Source organism: Hyperoodon ampullatus, assembly GCF_949752795.1.
Source record: "Hyperoodon ampullatus genome assembly, chromosome: 17".
NCBI classification, from domain to species: Eukaryota; Metazoa; Chordata; class Mammalia; order Artiodactyla; family Ziphiidae; genus Hyperoodon; species Hyperoodon ampullatus.
In genome coordinates, this window is record NC_136930.1 from 33,948,694 (window position 1) to 33,974,887 (window position 26,194).

The following is a 26,194-nucleotide window of genomic DNA, read 5'->3' on the forward strand; positions in this document are numbered from 1 at the left end:
TCATTCCTTATCTTACCCTATCTAGGAAGACAACTTGAGTAAAAGACTAAATAAGTTAAAATAGTGTACATTAACAGATATATGTGTGCCATTAATGTACCAAAGTGCTGAGTCACAACCAAATTTCTCTGGGTAGGCTGGTACTCCTTAATGTCTGTTTAATTGGAGTTGGACAGAAAGGACCATGGTAGGCTCCTTTCCTTTCTGTTTCCCAGGATACCATCAGATGGGTTTGCAAATGATTCACATAATGGTCAAAAAGACAGAAAACACAGAAACAAAACACAGTTAAGGTTTTGATATACTGCTATCTGTGCACTTCCATATGCCATTTGGCAGAGGCACATGACTACAGAATTTATTGCATAGCTTATATTCAGCAAAGACTAGTGCAATAACACAATTTAAAGTATACAATGATTACTAAAACACTTCCAACGTAAGATGAAATATGTCAAAGATAAACCAATTGTTTATTTTTAATAAAACATGAGTCACTGATTTATTACAATCTATTAAGTAGTTATGTAACATCAAGAAAACTTTCATTGCTTATTCGAGAACATTAGTTTACAAATAACTGTAAGCAGAGGGAATTCAAGATGGTGGAAGAGTAAGATGTAGAGATCACCTTCCTCCTCACAAATACATCAGAAATACATCTACATGTGGAACAACCCCTACAGAACACCTACTGAACACTGGCAGACGACCTCAGACCTCCCAAAACACAAGAAACTCCCCACGTACCTGGGTAGGGCAAAAGAAAAAAGAAAAAACAGAGACAAAAAGAATAGGGACAGGACCTGCACCAGTGGGAGGGAGCTGTAAAGGAGGAAAGGTTCCTACACAATAGGAAACCCCTTCATGGGCGGAGACTGCGGGTGGCCGAGGGGGTAAGCTTCAGAGCAATGAAGGAGAGCGCAGCAACAGGGGTGTAGAGGGCAAACAGGAGAGATTCCCACACAGAGGACCAGTGCTGACCAGCACTCACCAGACTGAGACGCTTGTCTGCTCACCCACCAGGGCAGGTGGGGGCTGGGAGCTGAGGCTCCAGCTTCAGTCAGATCCCAGGGAGATGACAGGGGTTGGCTGCATAAACACAGCCTGAAGGGGGCTAGTGAGCCACAGCTAGCCAGGAGGGAGTCTGGGAAAAGGTCTGGAGCTACCGAAGAGGCAAGAGACTTTTTCTTGCCTCTTTGTTTTGTGGTGCACGAGGAGAGGGGATAAAGAGCAACGCTTAAAGGAGCTCCAGAGATGGGCACGAGCCACGGCTATCAGCACAGACCCCAGAGACGGGAAAGAGAGGCTAAGGCTGCTGCTGCTCCCACCAAGAAACCTGTGTGCAAGCACAGGTCACTCTCCACACCTCCCCTTCCGTGAGCCTGTGCAGCCCGCCACTGCCAGGGTCCTGTGATTCAGGGACAACTTCCCCGGGAGAACACACGGCATGCCTCAGGCTATTGCAACGTCATGCCGGCCTCTGCTGCCACAGGCTCACCCCACATTCCGTACCCCTCCCTCCCTCGGCCTGAGTGATCCAGAGCCCCCGAATCAACTGCTCCTTTAACCCCGTCCTGTCTGAGCGAAGAATAGACGCCCTCCGGTGACCTACACTCAGAAGTGGGGCCAAATCCAAAGCTAAACACCAGGAGCAGTGCGAAAAAAGAAGAGAAAGGGAAATTTATCCCAGCAGTCTCAGGAGCAGTGGATTAAACCTCAACAGTCAACTTGATGTACCCTGCGTCTGTGGAATACCTGAATAGACAATTAATCACACCAAATTGAGGAGGTGGACATTGAGAGAAAGGATATATATATATATATTTCCATTTTTCACTTCTTGTGAGTGTGTATGTGTATGCTTCTGTGTGTGATTTTGTCTGTATTGCTCTGCTTTTACCGTGAGTCCTAGGATTCTGTCTGCCCATTTTTCTTTTTTTTTTCTTTTCTTTTCTTAGTATAGATTTTAGCGCGTGTTATCAATTGGTGGATTTGTTTTTGGGTTTGTTTGCTCTCTTCCTTCTTTCTTTATTTTTCCTTACTTTTTAAATTTTTTATTTTAATAACTTTATTTTATTTTATTTCATTTTATTTTATTTTATTTCATTTTATTTGACCTTTCTTTCTTTCTCCTTCCTTCCTTCCTTCAGTCCTTCCTTCCTTCCTCTCTTTCTTTCTTTCTTTCTTTCTTTCTGTCTTTTATTCTCAGCTGTATGAATAATAGGCTCTTGGTGCTCCAGCCAGGCATCAGGGCTGTGCCTCTGAGGTGGGAGAGCCAAGTTCAAGACATTGGTCCACCAGAGACCACACAGCTCCAAGTAATATTAAATGGGGAAAATCTCCCAGAGATCTCCATCTCAACACCAAGACCCAGCTCCACTCGACAACCAGCAAGCTACAGTGCTGGACACACTATGCCAAACAACTAGCAAGACAGGAACACAATGCCATCCATTAGCAGAGAGGCTGGCTAAAATCATAAGAAGGTCAGACACACCAAAACACACCACCAGATTTGGACTAGCCCACAAGAAAGACAGGATCCAGCATCATCCACGAGAACACAGGCACTAGTCCCCTCCACCAGGAAGCCTACACAACCAACTGAACCAACCTTAGCCACTTGGGGCAGACAGCAAAAACAACGGGAACTATGAACTTGCAGTCTGCGAAAAGGAGACCCCAAACACAGGAACTGAAGCAAAATGAGAAGACAGAGAAACACAGCAGATGAAGGAGCAAGGTGCAAACCAAGCAGACCTAACAAATGAGGAGGAAATAGGCAGTCTACCTGAAAAAGAATTCAGAATAATGAGAGTAAAGATGATACAAAATCCTGGAAATAGAATGGAGAAAATAAAATAAACGTTTACAAAGGACCTAGAAGAACTAAACACCAAACCAAACAATAATGAACAACACAATAAATGAAATTAAAAATGTTCTAGAAGGGCTCAATAGCAGAATAACTGAGGCAGAGGAAAGGATAAGTGACCTGGAAGATAAAATAGTGGAAATAACTAATGCAGAGCAGAATAAAGAAAAACCAAGGAAAAGAATTGAGGACAGTTTCAGAGACATCTGGCACAACATTAAATGCACCAACTTTCCAAATAATAGGGGTCCCAGAAGAAGAAGAGAAAAAGAAAGGGACTGAGAAGATATTGGAAGAGATTATTGCTGAAAACTTCCCTAATATGGGAAAGGAAATAGTTACTCAAGTCCAGGAAGCACAGAGAGTCCCATACAAGATAAGTCCAAGGAGAAAGACGCCAAGACACATATTAGTCAAACAATCAAAAATTAAATAAAGAGAAAAAAGATTAAAAGCAGCAAGGGAAAAACAACATACAAGGGAATCCCCATAAGGTTAATAGCTGATCTTTCAGCAGAAACTCTGCAAGCCAGAAGGGAGTGGCAGGACACATTTAAAGTGATGAAAGGGAAAAATGTACAACTAAGATTACTCTACACAGCAAGGATCTCATTCAGATTTGATGGAGGAATTAAAACCTTTACAAACAAGCAAAAGCTAAGAGAATTCAGCACCACCAAACCAGCTTTACAATAAATGCTAAAGGAACTTCTCTAGGCAGGAAACACAAGAGAAGGAAAAGATCTACAGTAACAAACCCAAAACAATTAAGAAAATGGTAATAGGAACATACATATCAATAATTACCTTAAATGTAATTGTATTAAATGCTCCCACCAAGAGACATAGACTAGATGAATCGATAAACAACCAGACCCATATATATGCTGTCTACAAGAGACCCAATTCAGACTTAAGGACACATACAGACTGAAAGTGAGGGGATGGAAAAAGATATTCCATGCAATTGGAAATCAAAACAAACCAGGAGTAGCAATTCTCATATCAGACAAAATAGACTTTAAAATAAAGACTATTACAAGAGACAAAGAAGAACACTACATAATGATCAATGGATCAAACCAAGAAGAAGATATAACAATTGAAAATATTTATGCACTCAACATAGGAGCACCTCAATACATAAGGCAAAGGCTAACAGCCATAAAAGGGGAAATCGACAGTAACACAATATAGTAGGGGACTTTAACACCCAATTTCACCAATGGACAGATCATCCAAAATCAAAACGAATAAGGAAACACAAGCTTTAAATGACACATTAAACAAGATGGACTTAATTGATACTTTTAGGACATTCCCTCCGAAAACAACAGAATACACTTTCTTCTCAAGTGCTCGTTGAATATTCCCCAGGATAGATCATATGTTGGTTCACAAATCAAGCCTTGGTAAATTTAAGAAAATTGAAATCGTATCAAGTTTCTTTTCTGACCACTATGCTATGAGATTAGGTAAAAATCTGTAAAAAATACAAACACATGGAGGCTAAACAATACACTACTTCATAACCAAGAGATCACTGAAGAAATCAAAGAGGAAATCAAAAACACCTAGAAACAAATGACAATGAAAACATGACAAGCCAAAGCCTATGGGATGGAGCAAAAGCAGTTCTAAGAGGGAAGTTTATAGCAATACAATCCTACCCTAAGAAACAAGAAACATCTCAAATAAACAACCTAACCTTACATGTAGAACAATTAGAGAAAGAAGAACAAAAACACCCAAAAGTTAGCAGAAGAAAAGAAATCATAAAGATCAGATCAGAAATAAATGAAAAAGAAATGAAGGAAATGGTGGCAAAGATCAATAAAACTAAAAGCTGGTTCTTTGAGAAGATAAAAAAAATTGATAAACCATTAGCCAGACTCATCAAGAAAAAAAGGGAGAAGACTCAAATCAATAGAACTAGAAATCAAAAAGGAGAAGTAACAACTGACAGTAGAAGTACAAAGGATCATGAGAGATTACTATAAGCAACTGTATGCCAATAAAATGGACAACCTGGAAGAAATGGACAAATTCTTAGAAATGCACAACCTGCCAAGACTGAATCAGGAAGAAATAGAAAATATGAACAGACCAATCACAAGCACTGAATTAAAACTGTGATTAAAAATCTTCCAATAAACAAAAGCCCAGGACAAGATGACTTCACAGGTGAATTCTATCAAAGATTTAGAGAACAGTTAACACCTATCTTTCTCAAACTTTTCCAAAATATAGCAGAGGGAGGAACACTCCCAAACTCATTGTACGAGGCCACCATCACCCTGATACCAAAACCAGACAAAGATGTCACAAAGAAAGGAAACTACAGGCCAATATCACTGATGAACATAGATGCAAAAATCCTCAACAAAATACTAGCAAACAGAATCCAGCAGCACATTAAGAGGATCATACACCATGATCAAGTAGGGTTTATGCCAGGAATTCAAGGATTCTTCAATAAATGCAAATCAATCAATGTGATACACCATATTAACAAACTGAAGGAGAAAAATCATATGGTCATTTCAATAGATGCAGAGAAAGCATTCAAAAAAATTCAACACCCAGTTATGATAAAAACCCTCCAGAAAGTAGGCATAGAGGGAACTTACCTCAACATAATAAAGGCCATATGTGACAAACCCACAGCCAACATCGTCCTCAATGGCGAAAAACTGAAACCATTTCATAAGATCAGGAACAAGACAAGGTTGCCCACTCTCACCTCTATTTTTCAACATAGTTTTGGAAGTTTTAGCCAATGCAATCAGAGAAGGAAAAGAAATAAAAGGAATCCAAAGCAGAAAAGAAGAAGTAAAGCTGTCACTGTTTGCAGATGACATACGATACATAGAGAATCCTAAAGATGCTACCAGAAAACTACTAGAGCTAATCAATGAATTTAGCAAAGTAGCAGGATACAAAATTAATGCACAGAAATCTCTTGCATTCCTATACACTAATGATGAAAAATCTGAAAGCGAAATGAAGAAAACACTCCCATTTACCACTGAAACAAAAAGAATAAAATACCTAGGAATAAACCTACCTAAGGAGACAAAAGACCTGTATGCAGAAAATTAAAGACACTGATGAAAGAAATTAAAGATGATACAAATAGATTGAGAGATATACCATGTTCTTGGATTGGAATAATCAACATTGTGAAAATGACTCTACTACCCAAAACAATCTACAGATTCAATGCAATCCCTATCAAACTACCACTGGCATTTTTCACAGAACTGGAAGACAAAATTTCACAATTTGTATGGAAACACAAAAGACCCCGAATAGCCAAAGCAATCTTGAGAAAAAAAAAAAATGGAGCTGGAAGAATCAGACTCCCTGACTTCAGACTATACTACAAAGCCACAGTAATCAAGATGGTATGGTACTGGCACAAAAACAGAAATATAGATCAATGGAACAGAATCAAAAGCCCAGAGATAAACCCACACACATATGGTCACCTTATGTTTGATAAAGGAGGCAAGAATATACAATGGAGAAAAGACAGCCTATTCAATAATTGGTGCTGGGAACACTGGACTGCTACATGTAAAAGAATGAAATTAGAACACTCCCTAACACCATACAAAAGACTAAACTCAAAATGGATTAAAGATCTAAATGTAAGGCCAGACCCTATCAAACTCTTAGAGGAAAACACAGGTAGAACACTCTGTGACATAAATCACAGCAAGATCCTTTTTGACCCACCTCCTAGAGAAATGGAAATAAAAAGTAAATAAAATAAACAAGTGGGACCTAATGAAACTTAAAAGCTTTTGCACAGCAAAGGAAACAAGACCAAAAGACAGCCCTCAGAATGGGAGAAAATATTTGTAAATGAAGCAACTGACAAAGGATTAATCTCCAAAATTTAAGAGCAGTTCATGCAGCTCAATATCAAAAAAACAAACAACCCAATCCAAAAATGGGCAGAAGACCTAAGTAGACATTTCTCCAAAGAAGACTTACAGATTGCCAACAAACACATGAAAGAATGCTCAACATCATTAATCATTAGAGAAATACAAATCAAAACTACAATCAGATATCACCTCACACCAGTCAGAATGGCCATCATCAAAAAATCTACAAACAATAAATGCTGGAGAGGATGTGGAGAAAAGGGAACCCTCTTGCACTGTTGGTGGGAATGTAAATTGATACAGCCACCTGGTGGACAGTGTGGAGGTTCCTTAAAAAACTAAAAGTAGAACTTCCATACGACCCAGGAATCCCCCCAGTGGACATATACCCTGAGAAAATCATAATTCAAAAAGAGAAATGTGCCACAATGTACATTGCAGCTGTATTTACAATAGCCAGGACATGGAAGCAACCTAAGTGTCCATCAACAAATGAATGGGTAAAGAAGATGTGGCACATATATACAATGGAATATTACTCAGCCATAAAAAGAAACAAATTTGAGTTATTTGTAGTGAGGTGGATGGACCTAGAGTCTGTCATACAGAGTGAAGTAAGTCAGAAAGGGAAAAACAAATACTGTATGCTAACACATATATATGGAATCTAAAAAAAAAAAAAAAAGTTATGAAGAACCTAGGGGCAAGATGGGAATAGACGCAGACCTATTAGAGAATGGACTTGAGGACACGGGGAGGGGGAAGGGTAAGCTGGGACAAAGTGAGATAGTGGCATGGACATATATACACTACCAAATGTAAAACACATAGCTAGTGGGAAGCAGCTGTGTAGCACAGGGAGGTCAGCTCGGTGCTTTGTGACCACCTAGAGGGGTGGAATAGGGAGGGTGGGATGGAGGCAGATGCAAGAGGAAAGAGATATGGGGATATATGTATATGTACAGCTGATTTACTTTGTTATAAAGCAGAAACTAACACAACATTGTAAAGCAATTATACTCCAATAAAGATGTTTAAAAAAAAAAAGAAAGAAAAAAATTGATAAATGGGCAGAAACAGAGTAAGTAAAATACGAAAAAATCTGAGTGCACTGCATATAGCAAAAGTAAGTTTTCTTTGTGAAACTTTTGTTTCAAATATATGAGTGTGTGTATGTAGATGAACGCATATGAATTTTGGGTTGTAAAATAAAATGTATTTTACACTTTGCATCACAGCCCAAAGTTTAAAAAGCACTGATTTGAACTATTTATTTTCTCTCTCAGAGCTTCTGATTTGTCATCTATAAGCTGGAAATAAAAATAACAGCAAATAAAAAAAATAATAACTCTAACCATTAATTTCAAACTAAGTAGTATTATTCCTTTAACAAAGAAAAAAATGCTGTAGGTCATATAATTACTTTGAGGAGAAAGACTGTTTAGAACTAAACCTGCCACATAATGAATCTTTAATAAGTACTTGTTGAATGAACAAATGAATGAATGAATGAATCTTTATGTCTTACCAGTTGGGTCTTGGACATCCTATTCGCCGTGATGTGTCCTTACAAATGAGAAGACAATTACAAGGGCATCTAACATACTTCTTCCCTGTTGGGGGGTTTTTGATTGGCTATATAAGAGAAGAAAATATAAACACAGCAAATTAACCCAAGTACAGATTGCCAAAACTTGTTTGTATATAAAATGGAAATGATTCTTAAAATCTAAGGCTCCCCATAGTGCTACCAAAGTACACATTAAGGAAAAGTGCATCGTTAAGTGATTTTTTAAAAATTTTATTGAAGTATAGTTGATTTACAATGCCGTGTTAATTTCTGCTGTATAGCAAAATGACTCGGTTATACATATATATATTCTTTTTCATATTATTTTCCATTATGGTTTAACACAGGATATTGAATATAGTTCCCTGTGCTATAAAATAGAACCTTGTTGTTTATCCATCCTATATATAATAGTTTGCATCTGCTAGTCCCAACCTCCCAATCCTTCCCTCCTCAATCTGTCTGCCCCTTGGCAGCCACAAGTCTGTTCTCTATGTTTGTGAGTCTGTTTCTGTTTCATAGATAGTATCATATTTTAGATTCCACATATAAGTGATATCATATGGTATTTGTCTTTCTCTTTCTGACTTACTTCACTTAGTATAATAATCTCTAGTTGCATCCATATTGCTACAAATGGCATTATTTCATTCTTTTCAATGGCTGAGTAATATTCCATTGTGTGTGTGTGTGTGTGTGTGTGTGTGTGTGTATATATATATATATATATATATATATATATATATATATATATACCACATCCTCTTTATCCATTCATCTGTCAGTGGACACTTAGGTTGTTTCCATATCTTGGCTATTGTAAATAGTGCTGCTATGAACATAGAGGTGCATGTACCTTTTTGAACTAAAGTCTTGTCTGGGTATATGCCCAAGAGTAGGATTACTGGATCATATGGCAACTCTGTTTTTAGTTTTTTGGGGAACCTCCTTACTGTTTTCCATGGTGGCTGCACCAATTTACATTCCCACTAACAGCATAGGAGGGTTCCTTTTCCTCCACACTCTCTCTAGCATTTGTTATTTTTAGACTTTTTAATGATGGCCATCCTGACTGGTGTGAGGTGGTACCTCATTGTATTTTAGATTTGCATTTCTCTAATAATTAATGATGAATCATAGGTGATTTTAAATAGCTCAAATGTTGGTAAATACTCTATAAAATTTGGGGAACTGTAGAGATTTAATTATGAAAGGCATATTTCAAAATTAGTTTGTATTAGCCTGGAGTTGTTTTCCATTTAAAGTTCACAAGACAAGGTCATTTATCTGCCTCACCAGGGGCAAACATTCACTGAGGGTTCTTGCATATGTCTGAGAAAAGCAAGCTCAAAAAGAATAATAGGGAAAGAGGAGTATATCACAAATTTGAAATTTTCTTAAACTTTACTCACTAGAATACAATTGATTAATTTTATGGCATCTTTTAGCTTAAAAAAAAACTTATTATAGCTCCTAATGCTAGCATTTCCTTTTTTCTTTAACTTTACAGTAAATTTAAAAGTTAGAATAAATAACACCAAAGAAAACACTCCTCTCATTACTAGGACTTAAGCTTGTTAAAGCAAATAAACTCTGAAGCACTGAGAGGCATAGAGCACCACTCCTGTGGCATGCTTGCCAAAATGTATAACCTGAATTTAATCACAAGATAACATCAGACAAACCCAAATGAGGAACATTCTACAAAATATCTTACCTGTACTCTTCAAAACTGTCAAGGCAATAGAAGACAAAGACTAAATTTCAGATTAAGGGAGATTAAAGGAACATGATAATCAAATGCAACATGTAATTCTAAATTGACTCCTGGACCAGATTTTTTTTTTTTTAATGGAACAATTGGGCAAACATGAATTAAGTCAAAGGATTAAATAACAGTATTGTATCAATGTTAATTTCCTGAATTTGATAACTGTACTGTGATTGTATAAGTGAATGCCCTTTTTTTTTTTTAGGAAAGTTTACACTAAATTTTAGTAAATTTACACTAAAATGTTTAGGGGTAGAAGAGCACCATGTCCACAATTACCTTAAAAGGTTTTGAAAAAACTATTTATTTATTTAGAGAGAGAAAGCTACTTTGGCAAAGTGTCAGTGTTTGTGGAATGTGGGTGAGGGGCCCACATGGGAATTCTCTATACTATGTACTACTATTTTTCTAGCTTTCTGTAAGTCTGCAACATATATTTTTTTAAGATTTAAGAATTTTAAGTAAATAACCTTGGTAGAAATATATATAAGTTAGCAATAAGCCATCTGCAATTTATTAAATTATACTATAGATAGAATCTGACAATCTAAAATTCACAAACATCCAGAATGTGTTCCAATATAATCTAAAGTATCAAGAAGCAGAATTTGTCTTAATTTCTCTGTATACATATGTTACCATTAAGTAAATGTGTGTTTGGCAAATGACAAGATTTATTTTTATACAGACATACCTCATTTTACTGTGCTGTGCTTTATTGTGCTTTGCAGATACTGTGCTATTTTACAAATTGAAGGTTTGTGGCAATCTTGTATCAAGCAAGTCTATCAGCATCATTTTTCAATAGCATTTGCTCACCTTGTGTCTCTGTGTCACAATTTTGGTAATTCTCACAATTTTGGAATGTTTTTCGTTATTATAATATTTGTTATGTTGATCTGTGATCAGTGATCTTTGATGTTAGTACTGTGATTGTTTTGGAGTGCCACAAATTTTGCCCACATAAGACAGCAAACTTAATCGAAGAATGTTGTATCTGTTCCGACTGCTCCACCTAGTGACCCCTTCTCTCTCCCTCTCCTTGGGCCTCCCTATTCCCCGAGACACAACAATATTGAAATTAGGCCAGTTAATAACCCTACAATGGCCTCTAAGCATTGAAGTGAAAGGAAGATTCACACATCTCTCATTTTAAATCAAAAGCTAGAAATGATTAAACTTAGTGAGCAAGGCATGTCCAAAGCTGAGACAGGCCAAAAGCTAAGCCTCTTGCACAAAAGAGCCAAGTTGTAAATGCAAAAGAAAAGTTCTCAAAGGAATCTAAAAGTGCTACTCCAGTGAACATACAAATGATACGAAAGCAAAACGGTCTTATTGCAGATATGGAGAAAGTTTTAGTAGTCTGGATAGATGATCAAACCAGATACAACATTCCCTTAAGCCAAAGCCTAATCTAGAGCAAGACCCTAACTCTATTCAATCCTATGAAGGCTAAGAGGTGACAAAACTGTAGAAGAAAAGTTCGAAGCTAGCAAAAGTTAGTTTATGAAGTTTAAAGAAAGGAGCCAACTCCATAAAATAAAATTGCAAGGTGAACTGCCAATGGCCCAGCTCACAAATTCCAGATATCAGGAGCAGCTCTGACCTGGGAACTCTAACCCAAGCTAATCCAACTCATTAGGTGCAAGTCCTCTGCACAAGGTCCCTGAAGCTAGACTAAGGGTGAAAGAAAAGGTATAAATTCCATGAAGATAGAGACATTAGCCATCAATCACATAGAGGTTAAAGGAAAGCAGCTGAATCTGAACCCCAGCAGTCTGACTCCAGGGCTTGTGTGCTTAACTGCATAACCAACAGTATGTGTCATGCAAAACTGCAGAATTTTTCAATTCCTGTCCAAGATGGCAGAGTAGAAGGGCCTTCAGCTTACTTCTTCTCATGAGCAAACCAAAATCACAACTATGGAACAACCATAGATTAAGAAGAGTGGAACCTACTAAAAAAGATATTTTACATCCAAAGACATAAGAAGAACCACAATAAGACAGTAGAAGGGGTGCACTTCTGATATAATCAAATTCCATACCCCCCCAGGTGAGTGGCCCACAAACTGGAGAACAATTATATCTCAGAAGTTCTCCCATAGGAGTGAGAGTTCTGAGCCCCACATCAGGCTCTGCAGCTTGGGGGTCTGGCATTGGAGGAGGAGCCCTCAGACAATTTGGCTTTGAAGGCCAGAAGAACTTAATTGCAGGAGCTCCATAGGACTCCTGCTGAGACTTTGGAGACTCAGAAACAGAGACTGCACTCTTAGAGGGTGCACACAAGGTCTTGTGTGCACTGGTACCCAGGGTAAAAGCAATGACTTCATAGGAGCCTGGGACAGACCCACCTGCTGGTCTTGAAGGGTATTCTGGGGAGGCGGGAGGGTGGCTGTGGCTTACTCTGGGGACAACAACACTGGTGACAGTGTTACCAGGGGACATTCATTGACGTGAGCTCTCCTAGAGGCCAACATTTTGGCATCAAGTCCTGGTCCCACCCAATAGCCTGTAGGCTCCAGTGCTGGGATGTCTCAGGCCAAACAACCAACAGGGTGAGAACACAGCTTCACCCATCAGCAGACAGGCTGCCTAAAGTGTTCCTGAGCACACGGCTGCCTCTAGACACACCCCTTGATACGGCCCTTCCCATCAGAAAGCCAAGACCCAGCTCCACCCACCAGTGGGCAGGCACTGGCTCCACCCACCAGGAAGCCTACATAAGCCTCTAGACCTGCCTCACCCACAAGGAGGCAGACACCAGAAGCAAGAAACCACAGTCCAGCAGCCAGTGGAACTGAGTCTACAAACACAGGTCAGAATCTACCCTGGGATCAGCTGGTTCCTGGCCCTCAGTGATGAGAGGGGACTGTATTACTGGGACACACAGGAAATCCCCACTTATCCAAGGCTGGGAAACATAACTAACCTTCTATATACATAAAAATACAAATAGAATTTTAGACAAAATGAGAAGACAGAGGAATATGTTCCAGACAAAGGAACAAGATAAAACCCCAGCAGAACAACTAAGTGAAGTAGAGATAGGCAAACTACCCAAGAAAGAGTTCAGAGTAATGACAGTAAAGATGATCCAAGAACTCAGGAAAAGAATGGATGCTCAAGCAAGAACTTACAAGAACTTTTTAACAAAGAGTTAGAAAATATAAAGAACAACCAAACAGAGTTGAAGAAAACAAAAATGAAAAACACACTAGAAGGAATCAATAGCAGAATACATGAGGCAGAAGAACAGACAAGTGAGCTGGAAGACAGAATGGTGGAAATCACTGCTGTGGGACAGAATAAAGAAAATAGAATGAAAAGAAGTAAAGACAGTTTAAGAGATCTCTGGGACAATATCAAATGTACCAACAGTTGTAATATTGAGGTCCCAGAGGAGAAGACAGAGACAATGGTCCTGAGAAAATATTTGACAAGTTAGTAGCTGAAAACTTCCCTAACATTGGAAAGGAAACAGGAACCGAAGTCCATAAAACCACAGAGAGTCCCATACAGGATTAACCCAAGGAGGAACACACCAAGACACATAATAACTGAACTGATAAAAGTTATAGATAAAGAGAAAATATTAAAAGCAACAAGGGAAAAGCAATAAATAACATACAAGGGAATCCCCAAAAGACTATCAGCTGATTTTTCAGTGAAAACACTACAGGCCAGAAGGGAGTGGCATGATATATTTAAAGTGATGAAAGTGGAAAAACCTACAACCAAGAACACTCTACTCAGCAAGGGTCTCATTCAGATTTGACAGAGAAATCAAAAGCTCTACAGACAAGCAAAGTTAAAAGAATTCAGCACCACCAAAACCAATTTTACAACAAAAGCTACAGGAACTTCCCTAGGCAGAAAAGAAAAGCCCACTGGGAAAGCTCACTGGTGAAGGCAAACATAAAGTAAAGGTAGAAAATTATCCACACACAAATATGATATCAAGACAAGTAATCATAAGAGGAGATTACAAATGCAGGATATTTGTAATGCACTTAAAATTAAGAGACAAGCAACTTAAAAAAATCATGTATATATAGAGAGACTGCTATATCAAAACCTCATAGTAACAATAAGTCAAACTTCTATAATAGATATACACACCAAAAAGAAAAAGAAATCCAACAAACACTAAAGTTAGTCATCAAATCACAAGAGAAGAGAACAAAAAAGGAAAGGAAGAAAAAAGACAACAAAAACAAATCAAAAACAATGAACAAGGAACAAAAGGAAGATGGCGGAAGAGTAAGACGCGGAGATCACCTTCCTCCCCACAGATACATCAGAAATTCATCTACACGTGGAACAACTCCAACAGAACACCTACTGAACGCTGACAGAAGACCTCAGACCCCCCAAAAGGCAAGAAACTCCCCACATACCTGGGTAGGTCAAAAGAAAAAAAGAATAAACAGAGACAATAGGATATGGACGGGACCTGCACCAGTGGGAGGGAGCCGTGAAGGAGGGAAGGTTTCTACACACTACAAGCCCCTTCGAGGGCGGAGACTGCAGGTGGCGGAGGGGGAAAGCTTCGGAGTAGCGGAGGAGAGCACAGCAACAGGGGTGCGGAGGGCAAAGCGGAGAGATTCTGGCACAGAGGATCGGTGCCCTCAGGCACACACCAGCCCGAGAGGCTTGTCTGCTCGGCCGCCGGGGCGGGCGGGGCTGGGAGCTGAGGCTCGGGTATCGGCTTTCAGTCGGAGCGCAGGGAGAGGACTGGGGCTGGCGGCAGGAAGAGAGCCTGAAGGGGTTAGTGCACCACGGCTAGCCCGGAGGGAGTCCGGGGAAAGGGTCTGGAGCTACCGGAGAGGCAAGGGACTTTTTTCCCTTTTGTTGCCTGGTGCGCGAGGAGAGGGCATTAAGAGGGCTGCTTGGGGAGGCGCCGGAGACAGGCGCGAGCCGCGGGTAAGGCGCGGACCTCGGAGACGGGCGTGGGACGCTGGGGCTGCCGCCGCCGCCGCCGCCACTGCCGGGGTCCCGGGACCCGGGGACGGCTTTCCCGGGAAAGCGCACGGAGCGCCACGGGCTGCTGCAACATCACGCCGGCCTCTGCCGCCGCAAGCCCGCCCCACACTGCGCGCCCCTCCCTCCCCTCTGCCTGAGTGAGCCAGAGCCCCCCGAATCAGCGGCTCCTTTAAACCCGTCCTGTCTGAGCGAAGAACGGACGCCCCCCGGCGACCTACGCGCAGAGGCGGGGCCAGGTCCAAGGCTGAGACCCGGGAGTTGTGAGAGCAGAGACAGGGAAATCTCTCTGTGCAGCCTCGGAGGCAGCGGATTAAAGCTCCACGGTCCATTTGATGTGCCCTGTGTCTGTGGAGTGCATGAATGGACAGCAAATCATCCCAAATTGAGGAAGTGGACTTTGAGGACAAGATTTAAGACTTTCCCCCCTTTTTCCTCTTTTTACAACGAATTATCCCAAATTAAGGAGGTGGACTTAGCAAGATTTCAGACTTCTCGCCCTTTTCCTCTTTTTACAACGAATTATCCCAAATTGAGGAGGTGGACTTGGAGAGCAAGATTTTTTATTTTTCCCCCTGCCCTCTTTTTGTGAATGTGTATGTGTAATCTTCTGTGTAAGATTCTCTCTGTATAGCTTTGCTTCCACCATATGTCCCAGGGTTCTATCGGTCCGTGTTTTTTTTCAATAATTACTTTTTAATTTTAATAACGCTACTATATTTCATACTTTATTCTATTTTACTTTACCTGCTCTTTCTTTTTTTTCCTACATTCCCTTCCTCCCTCCCTCCCTCTGCTCCTCCTTTCCTTCTTTCTTTTTCTTTCCCCCCTCCCACCCTTTTTCTTTCCACTTTCTTTTTCTTTCCTTCCTCCCTCCCTCCCTCCTGTCTTTCTTTCTTTCTTTCCTTCCTCCCTCCCTCCCTCCCTTCTTCCATTCACTCTTCCTTTTGCTTTCATTCCTCCCTCCCTCCCTCCTTTCTTTCCTTCTTTCTTTCCATCCTTCCTCCCTCCCTCCCTCCTTTCTTTCTTCCTTCCATTCTTCCCTTCTTCCTTTCTTTCCCTCTCTCTTTCTTTCTTCTACTAATTCTTTCTTTCTACTTTTTCTCCCTGTTATTCTGAGCCGGGTGGATGAAAGGCTCTTGGTGCTGCAGCCAGGAGTCAGTGCTGTGCCTCTGAAGTGGGAGAGCCAACTTCAGGACACGGGTCCACAAGAGACCTCCCAGCTCCACATAATATCAAGCAGCGAAAATCTCCCAGGGATCTCCATCTCAACACCAGCACCCAGCTTCAGTCAACAACCAACAAGCTACAGTGCTGGTCACCCTATGCCAAGCAACTAGCAAGGCAGGAACACAACCCCACCCATTAGCAGAGAGGCTACCTAAAAACATAATAAGGCCACAGGCACCCCAAAACACACCACCAGACGTGGACCTGTCCACCAGAAAAACAAGATCGAGCCTCAACCACCAGAACACAGGCATTAGTCCCCCCCACCAGGAAGCCTACACAACCTACTGAAACAACCTTAGCCACGGGGGACAGACACCAAAAACAACGGGAACTACGAATCTGCAGCCTGCAAAAAGGAGACCCCAAACACAGTAATATAAGCAAAATGAGAAAGCAGAAAAACACACAGCAGGTGAAGGAGCAAGATAAAAACCTACCAGACCTAACAAATGAAGAGGTAATAGGCAGTCTACCTGAAAAAGAATTCACAATAATGATAGTAAAGCTGATCCAAGATTCTATTTCCAAGATCCAAAATCTTGGAAATAGAATAGACAATATGCAAGAAACAGTTAACAAGGACCTAGAAGAACTAAAGATGAATCAAGCATCGATTAAAAACACAATAAATGAAATGAAAAATACTCTAGATGGGATCAATAGCAGAATAACTGAGGCAGAAGAACGCATAAGTGAGGTGGAAGATAAAATAGTGGAAATAACTGATGCAGAGCAAAATAAAGAAAAAAGAATGAAAAGAACAGAGGACAGTCTCAGAGACTTCTGGGACAACATTAAACGCACCAACATTCGAATTATAGGGGTTCCAAAAGAAGAAGAGAAAAAGAAAGGGACTGAGAAAATATTTGAAGAGATTATAGTTGAAAACTTCCCTAATATGGGAAAGGAAATAGTTAATCAAGTCCAGGAGGCACAGACAGTCCCATACAGAATAAATCCAAGGAGAAATATGCCAAGACACATATTAATCAAACTGTCAAAAATTAAACACAAAGAAAACATATTAAAAGCAGCAAGGGAAAAACAACAAATAACACACAAGGGAATCCCCATCAGGTTAACAGCTGATCTCTCAGCAGAAACTCTACAAGCCAGAAGGGAGTGGCAGGACATAATTAAAGTGATGAAGGAGAGAAACCTGCAACCAAGATTACTCTACCCAGCAAGGATCTCATTCAGATTTGATGGAGAAATTAAAACCTTTACAGACAAGCAAAAGCTGAGAGAGTTCAGCACCACCAAACCAGCTTTACAACAAATGCTAAAGGAACTTCTCTAGGCAAGAAACACAACAGAAGGACTATACCTACAATAACGAACCCAAAGCCATTAAGGAAATGGGAATAGGAACATACATATCAATAATTACCTTAAATGTAAATGGACTAAATGCTCCCACCAAAAGACACAGAGTGGCTGAATGGATACAAAAACAAGACCCATATATATGCTGTCTACAAGAGACCCACTTCAGACCTAGAGACACATACAGATTGAAAGTAAGGGGATGGAAAAAGATATTCCATGCAAATGGAAATCAAAAGAAAGCTGGAGTAGCAATTCTTATATCAGACAAAATAGACTTTAAAATAAAGACTATTAGAAGAGACAAAGAAGGACACTACATAATGATCAAGGGATCGATCCAAGAAGAAGATATAACAATTGTAAATATTTATGCACCCAACATAGGAGCACCTCAATACATAAAGCAAATACTAATAGCCATAAAAGGGGAAATCGACAATAACACACTCATAGTAGGGGACTTTAACACCCCACTTTCACCAATGGACAGATCATCCAAAATGAAAATAAATAAGGAAACACAAGCTTTAAATGATACATTAAACAAGATGGACTTAGTTGATATTTATAGGACATTCCATCCAAAAACAAGAGAATACACAATTTTCTCAAGAGCTCATAGAACATTCTCCAGGATAGATCATATCCTGGGTCACAAATCAAGCCTTGGTAAATTTAAGAAAATTGAAATTGTATCAAGTATCTTTTCCGACCACAATGCTATGAGACTAGATATCAATTACAGGAAAAGATCTGTAAAAAATACAAACACATGGAGGCTAAACAATACACTACTCAATAACGAAGTGATCACTGAAGAAATCAAAGAGGAAATTAAAAACTCCCTAGAAACAAATGACAATGGAGACACGACGACCCAAAACCTATGGGATGCAGCAAAAGCAGTTCTAAGGGGGAAGTTTATAGCAATACAATCCCACCTTAAGAAACAGGAAACATTTCGAGTAAACAACCTGACCCTGCACCTAAAGGAATTAGAGAAAGAAGAACAAAAAACCTCCAAAGTTAGCAGAAGGAAAGAAATCATAAACATCAGATCAGAAATAAATGAAAAAGAAATGAAGGAAACGATAGCAAAGATCAACCAAACTAAAAGCTGGTTCTTTGAGAAGATAAACAAAATTGACAAACCATTAGCCAGACTCATCAAGAAAAGAAGGGAGAAGACTCAAATCAATAGAATTAGAAATGAAAAAGGAGAAGTAACAACTGACACTGAAGAAATACAAAAGATCATGAGAGATTACTATAAGCAACTCTATGCCAATAAAATGGACAACCTGGAAGAAATGGACAAATTCTTAGAAATGCACAACCTGCCAAGACTGACTCAGGAAGAAATAGAAAATATGAATAGACCAATCACAAGCACTGAAATTGAAACTGTGATTAAAAATCTTCCATCAAACAAAAGCCCAGGACCAGATGGCTTCACAGGTGAATTCTATCAAACATTTAGAGAAGAGATAACACCCATCCTTCTCAAACTCTTCCAAACAATATCAGAGGAAGGAACACTCCCAAACTCATTCTACGATGCCACCATCACCTTGATACCAAAACCAGGCAAGGATGTCACAAAGAAAGAAAACTACAGGCCAATATCACTGATGAACATAGATGCAAAAATCCTCAACAAAATACTAGCAAACAGAATCCAACAGCACATTAAAAGGATCATACACCATGATCAAGTGGGGTTTATTCCAGGAATGCAAGGATTCTTCAATATACGCATATCAATCAATGTGATACGCCATATTAACAATTTGAAGGAGAAAAACCAAATGATCATCTCGATAGATGCAGAGAAAGCTTTCGACAAAATTCAACACCCATTTATGATAAAAACCCTGCAGAAAGTAGGCATAGAGGGAACTTTCCTCAACATAATAAAGGCCATATATGACAAACCCACAGCCAATATTGTCCTCAATGGTGAAAAACTGAAACCATTTCCACTAAGATCAGGAACAAGACAAGGCTGCCCACTCTCACCACTCTTATTCAACATAGTTTTGGAAATTTTAGCCACAGCAATCAGAGAAGAAAAGGAAATAAAAGGAATCCAAATTGGAAAAGAAGAAGTAAAGCTGTCACTGTTTGCAGATGACATGATACTATACATAGAGAATCCTAAAGATGCTACCGAAAAACTACTAGAGCTAATCAATGAATTTGGTAAAGTAGCAGGATACAAAATTAATGTACAGAAATCTCTGGCATTCCTGTACACTAATGATGAAATATCTGAAAATGAAATCAAGAAAACACTCCCATTTACCATTGCAACAAAAAGAATAAAATATCTAGGAATAAACCTACCTAAGGAGACAAAAGACCTGTATGCAGAAAATTATAAGACACTGATGAAAGAAATTAAAGATGATACAAATAGATGGAGAGATATACCATGCTTCTGGATTGGAAGAATCAATATTGTGAAAATGACTCTACTACCCAAAGCAATCTACAGATTCAATGCAATCCCTATCAAACTACCACTGGCATTTTTCACAGAACTAGAACAAAAAATTTCAAAATTTGTTTGGAAAAACAAAAGACCCCGAATAGCCAAAGCAATCTTGAGAACGAAAAACGGAGCTGGAGGAATCAGGCTCCCTGACTTCAGACTATACTACAAAGCTACACTAATTAAGACAGTGTGGTACTGGCATAAAAACAGAAAGATAGATCAGTGGAATAGGATAGAAAGCCCAGAGATAAACCCATGCATATATGGCCAACTTATCTTTGATAAAGGAGGCAGGAATGTACAGTGGAGAAAGGACAGCCTCTTCAATAAGTGGTGCTGGGAAAACTGGACAGGGACATGTAAAAGTTTGAGATTAGATCATTCCCTAACACCATACACAAAAATAAGCTCAAAATGGATTAAAGACCTAAATGTAAGGCCAGAAACTATCAAACTCTTGGAGGAAAACATAGGCAGAACACTCTATGACATAAATCACAGCAAGATCCTTTTGGACCCACCTCCTAGAGAAATGGAAATAAAAACAAAGATAAACAAATGGGACCTAATGAAACTTCAAAGCTTTTGCACAGCAAAGGAAACCATAAACAAGACCAAAAGAGAACCCTCAGAATGGGAGAAAATATTTGCAAATGAAGCAACTGACAAAGGATTAATCTCCAAAATTTATAAACAGCTCATGAAGCTCAATAGCAAATAAACAAACAACCCAATCCAAAAATGGGCAGAAGACTTAAATAGGCATTTCTCCAAAGAAGGTATACAGACTGCCAACAAACACATGAAAGAATGCTCAACATCATTAATCATTAGAGAAATGCAAATCAAAACTACAATGAGATATCATCTCACACCAGTCAGAATGGCCATCATCAAGAAATCTAGAAACAATAAATGCTGGAGAGGGTGTGGAGAAAAGGGAACACTCTTGCACTGCTGGTGGGAATGTGAATTGGTACAGCCACTATGGAGAACAGTATGGAGGTTCCTTAAAAAACTAAAAATAGAACTACCATATGACCCAGCAATCCCACTACTAGGCATATACCCTGAGAAAACCATAATTCAAAAAGAGACATGTACCAAAATGTTCATTGCAGCTCTATTCACAATAGCCCGGAGATGGAAACAACCTAAGTGTCCATCATCGGATGGAAGGATAAAGAAGATGTGGCACATATATACAATGGAATATTACTCAGCCATAAAAAGAAACGAAACTGAGCTATTTGTAATGAGGTGGATAGACCTAGAGTCTGTCATACAGAGTGAAGGAAGTCAGAAAGAGAAAGACAAATACCGTATGCTAACACATATATATGGAATTAAAAAAAAAAATGTCATGAAGAACCTAGGGGTAAAACGGGAATAAAGACACAGACCTACTTGAGAATGGACTTGAGGATATGGGGAGGGGGAAGGGTAAGCTGTGACAAAGGGAAAGAGAGGCATGGACATATATACACTACCAAACGTAAGGTTGGTAGATAGTGGGGAGCAGCCGCAGAGCATAGGGAGATCAGCTCGGTGCTTTGTGACCGCCTGGAGGGGTGGGATGGGGAGGGTGGGAAGGAGGGAGATGCATGAGGGAAGGGATGTGGGAACAGATATATATGTATGACTGATTCACTTTGTTATAAAGCAGAAACTAATAAAAAAAAATAAAAAATAAAAAAATAAAAAATAAATAAAAAAAAAAACAATGAACAAAATGGCAACAAGAACATATGTATTGATAATTGCCTCAAATGTAAACAGATTAAATGCTCCAACCAAAAGACATACACTGCCTGAATGGATAAATAACAAGACCCATATATATGTTGTCTACAACAGAGACCCACTTCAGATCTAGGGACAAATACAGACTGAAAGTGAGGGGATGGCAAAAGGTGTTCCATGCAAATGGAAATCAAAAGAAAGATGGAGTAGCAATACTCACATCAGACAAAGTTAGACTTTAAAATAAAGACTGCTACAAGAGACAAAGAAGGACACTACATAATGATCAAGGGATCATTGTAAGAAGAAGATATAACAATTTTCAATATATATTCACCTAACACATTAGCACCTCAATACATAAGGCATATGCTAACAGCCATAAAATGAGAAATTGACAGTAACACAATAATAGTGGGAGACTTTAACACCCCAGTTTCCTCAATGGACAGATCATCCAGAAAGAAAATCAATAAGGAAACACAGGCCTTAAATGACACATTAAACCAGATGCACTTAATTGATATCTATAGAGCTTTCCATCTCAAAACAGCAGAATACATTCTTTTCAAGTGCACATGGAACATTCTCCAGGATAGATCAAATACTGGGCCACAAAGCAAGACTTGGTAAAGTTAAGAAAATTGAAATCATGTCAAGCCTCTTTTCCAACCACAACACTATGAGATTAGAAATAAACTACAAGAAAAATACTGCAGAAACCACAAATACATGGAGGCTAAACAATAGGCTACTAAACAACCATGGATTACTGAGGAAAAAAAGAAGAAATCAAAAAATACCTAGAGATAAGTGAAAACGAAGATGCCATGATCTAAAATATATTGGATGCAGCAAAAGCAGTTCTAAGAGGGAAGTTTATTGAGATACAAGCTTATCTCAGGAGAAATCTCAAACAACCAAACCTTACATTTAAAGGAACTAGAGAAAGAACAACAACAACAAAAAAAACCCATGGTTAGTAGAGGAAAGAAATCAAAGCGATAAAAGCAGGAATAAATGAAATAGAGATGAAGAAAACAATAGAAAAGATCAATGAAACTAAAATGTGATTTTTTGAAAAGATAAATAAAATTGATAAAGCTTTAGCCAGGCTCATCAAGAAAAGAAGGGAGAGAGGCCAAATCAATAAAATTAGAAATGAAAAACAGAAGTTACAATGGACACCACAGAAATACAAAGGACCGTAAGAGACTAGTACAAGCAATTATATGCCAAGAAAATGGAAACTTATAAGAAATAGACACATTCTTAGAAAGGTGCAATCTTCCAAGACTGAACCCAGAAGAAATAGAAAATATAAACAGACCAATTACAACTACTGAAATTGAATCTGTGATTTAAAAACTCCTAGCAGACAAAAGTCCAGGACCAGATGGTTTCACAGGCAAATTATATAAAACATTTATAGAAAAGTTAACACTATCCTTCTGAAACTGTTCCAAAAAACTGCAGAGGAAAGAACACTTCCAAACATTCTATGAGGCCACCATCACCCTGATACCAAAACCAGACAAAGATACCAATAAAAAAGAAAATTACCCGCCAATATCACTGATAAACTTAGACACAAAAATTCTTAACAAAATATTAGTAAACTGAATCCAGCAATACATTAAAAGGATCATAACCCATGATCAAATGGGATTTATCCCAGGGATGCAGGGATTTTGAATACCTGCAAATCAATCACTGTGATACACCACATGAACAAATTGAAGAATAAAAACCATATGATCATCTCAATAGATGCAGAAAAAGCTTTAGACAAAATTCAACACCCAATTATGATAAAAACTCTCCAGAAAGTGGGCATAGAGGAAACATACCTCAACATAATAAAGGCCATATATGACAAACCTACAGCTAACATCATACTCAACGGTGAAAGCTGAAAGCATTTCCTCTAAGATCAGGAACAAGACAAGGATGTCCACTCTCATCAGTTTTTTTTTTTTTCAATATAGTTTTGGAAGTCCTAGCCATGGCAATCAGAGAAGAAAAAGAAAGAAAAGGAATCCAAATTGGAAAGGAAGAAGTAAAACAGTTACTGCAGATGACATGATACTATAGAAAGAAAATCCTAGATATGCTATCAGAAACCTATGAGAGCTCGTTAATGAATTTGGTGAAGTTGCAGGATACAGAATTAAAACACAGAAATCTGTTGAATTTTTATACACTAACAATGAAAAATCAGAAAGAGAAATTAAGGAAACAATCTCATTTACCATTGCATCAAAAGGAATAAAATACCTAGGCATAAAGCTCTCTAAGGAGGCAAAGGACCTGTACTCTGAAAACTCTAAGATACTAAAGAAAGAAATCAAAGATGACACAAACAGATGGAAATATATACCATGTTCTTGTATTAGAAGAATTTATATTTTCAAAATAACTGTACTACCCAAGGCAATCTACAGATTCAATGCAATCCCCATCAAATTACCAATGGCATTTTTCACAAAACTAGAACAAAATTTTTTTTTAATTTGTATGGAAACATAAAAGACCCCAAATAGTCAAACAAATCTTGAGAAAGAAAAATAGAGCTGGGGAAATCAGGCTTCCTGAATTCAGAGTATACTACAAAGCTATGGTAATCAAGACAGTATGGTACTGGCACAGAAACAGAAATTTAGATCAATGGAACAGGATAGAAAGCCCAGAAATAAACCCGTGCACCTATGGTCAATTAATCTATGACAAACAAGGCAAGACTATACAACGGAGGAAAGACTGTCTCTTCAATAAATGGTGCTTAGAAAACTGGACAGCTACATGTAAAAAAAAAAAAAAATGAAATTAGGATATTCTTTAACTCCATACAGAAAAATACACTCAAAATGGATTAAAGACCTCAATGTAACAACAGATACTATAAAACTCTTAGAGGAAAACATAGGCAGAACACTCTGACATAAATTGCAGAAATATCTTTTCTCAGCCGACTCTTAGAGTAATGGAAATAAAAACAAAAATAAATAGATGGGACCTAATTAAACTTAAAAGCTTTTGCACAGCAAAGGAAATCATAGACAAAATTAAAAGACAATCCAATAATGCTATTGCACACTTACAGAATAGTGTAAACATAACTTTTATTTGCACTGGAAACCAAAAAATGTGTGTGACTTGCTTTATTGCAATATTTGCTTTATTGCAGTATTCTGGAACTGAACCTGTAATGTCTCTGAGGTAGCCTGTATTTTATTCCCACCATACTTCTAGACCTCAAATCTCTCATTTGTAAAACAAGATGATTGCACTGGAAGATTTCAAGCACTGGTCCTCAGTGCCAGCCCACACCATGTCACGTCTGGTCTACAGTAAAATGATGGGGCAGAGGTGGGCAGCAGGGGAGATGACATTGTTCATATGCATAAGTTTTAATAGTCTTACTTGGCAAAATAAGCTTACATGTTCCAGGAACTGTGCTGGGTACTTTACTTCTGTAATCCCAACAGCAACCCTAAGAGGTAGGTATTATTACTATTATACCTCTTTACATGAAGAACCACAGTTTAGAGAAGTCCCCAAGGATATATAGCTACTAAGTGGCAGATTCAAACCCAGTCTATTAGTCTCCAAATCTCAGACTCAATCAAGTATGCAGCCAACTAGCTCCACTCTTTCTCCAGGACTTCTCAAATTTTCCATTAACTAGACATAGATATTGCTTCTCCTTTTAACCTTAAATTCTGTGTCCTCCAAGTGTTGCTAAAATTTGTCCATATTCTTTCTCTCTCTCTCATATACAGACACACACACAGACACACACACACACACACACACAACACACACCTTACTTCCCTTCCTAATTCTATCTACTGAAGTAAAAAGGACTTTTATTAACCTTGATTTTTTTGTTTTGTTATGTTTTATTTCTTTCAGTCTCCACAGGAATGTCTAGTTCCTGTTAAAGGTGGCTACCCAAGAGAATAGATACACTGACATCCTGTTTTAGGTGACATGAGGAGAATGAATAACAGTTAAATCGAGTAGGAAACAGTGCTAGTGAACATAAGAGAACTGTTCTCTTGGGCCCTGGTCCACTATATCTGTCTATTATATCTGTTATTTTCAACGTAGAATTTCTCCAGAGAAGCTGCCAGTTGCCTAACACCTACCTCTTCATTCATAAATTTAAGATCACATTACACTGTAAACATGAGCAGGTCATATGTTACAGCATTCCTCAAAGGCTTTTTTTTTTCCAATTTTTTCTTCCCTTGTAATGTTACTAATTCCATACAAGGCAATCTGATTAAATA

At 38.7% G+C, this 26,194-nt stretch overlaps 1 protein-coding gene across 1 annotated transcript in view; it reads right to left on the reverse strand.

Annotated features, from left to right (window-relative positions):
• The window catches only part of PIP4P2 (phosphatidylinositol-4,5-bisphosphate 4-phosphatase 2), a gene marked incomplete at both ends in the record, with an annotated part of 95,818 nt that overhangs the window by 38,298 nt on the left and 31,326 nt on the right, over window positions 1–26,194 (reverse strand). The window contains one exon of the mRNA XM_079722538.1: window positions 8,303–8,409. Within this exon, the coding sequence (XP_079578664.1) occupies window positions 8,303–8,409 (107 nt within the window). The remainder of the gene's footprint in view (window positions 1–8,302; window positions 8,410–26,194) is intronic.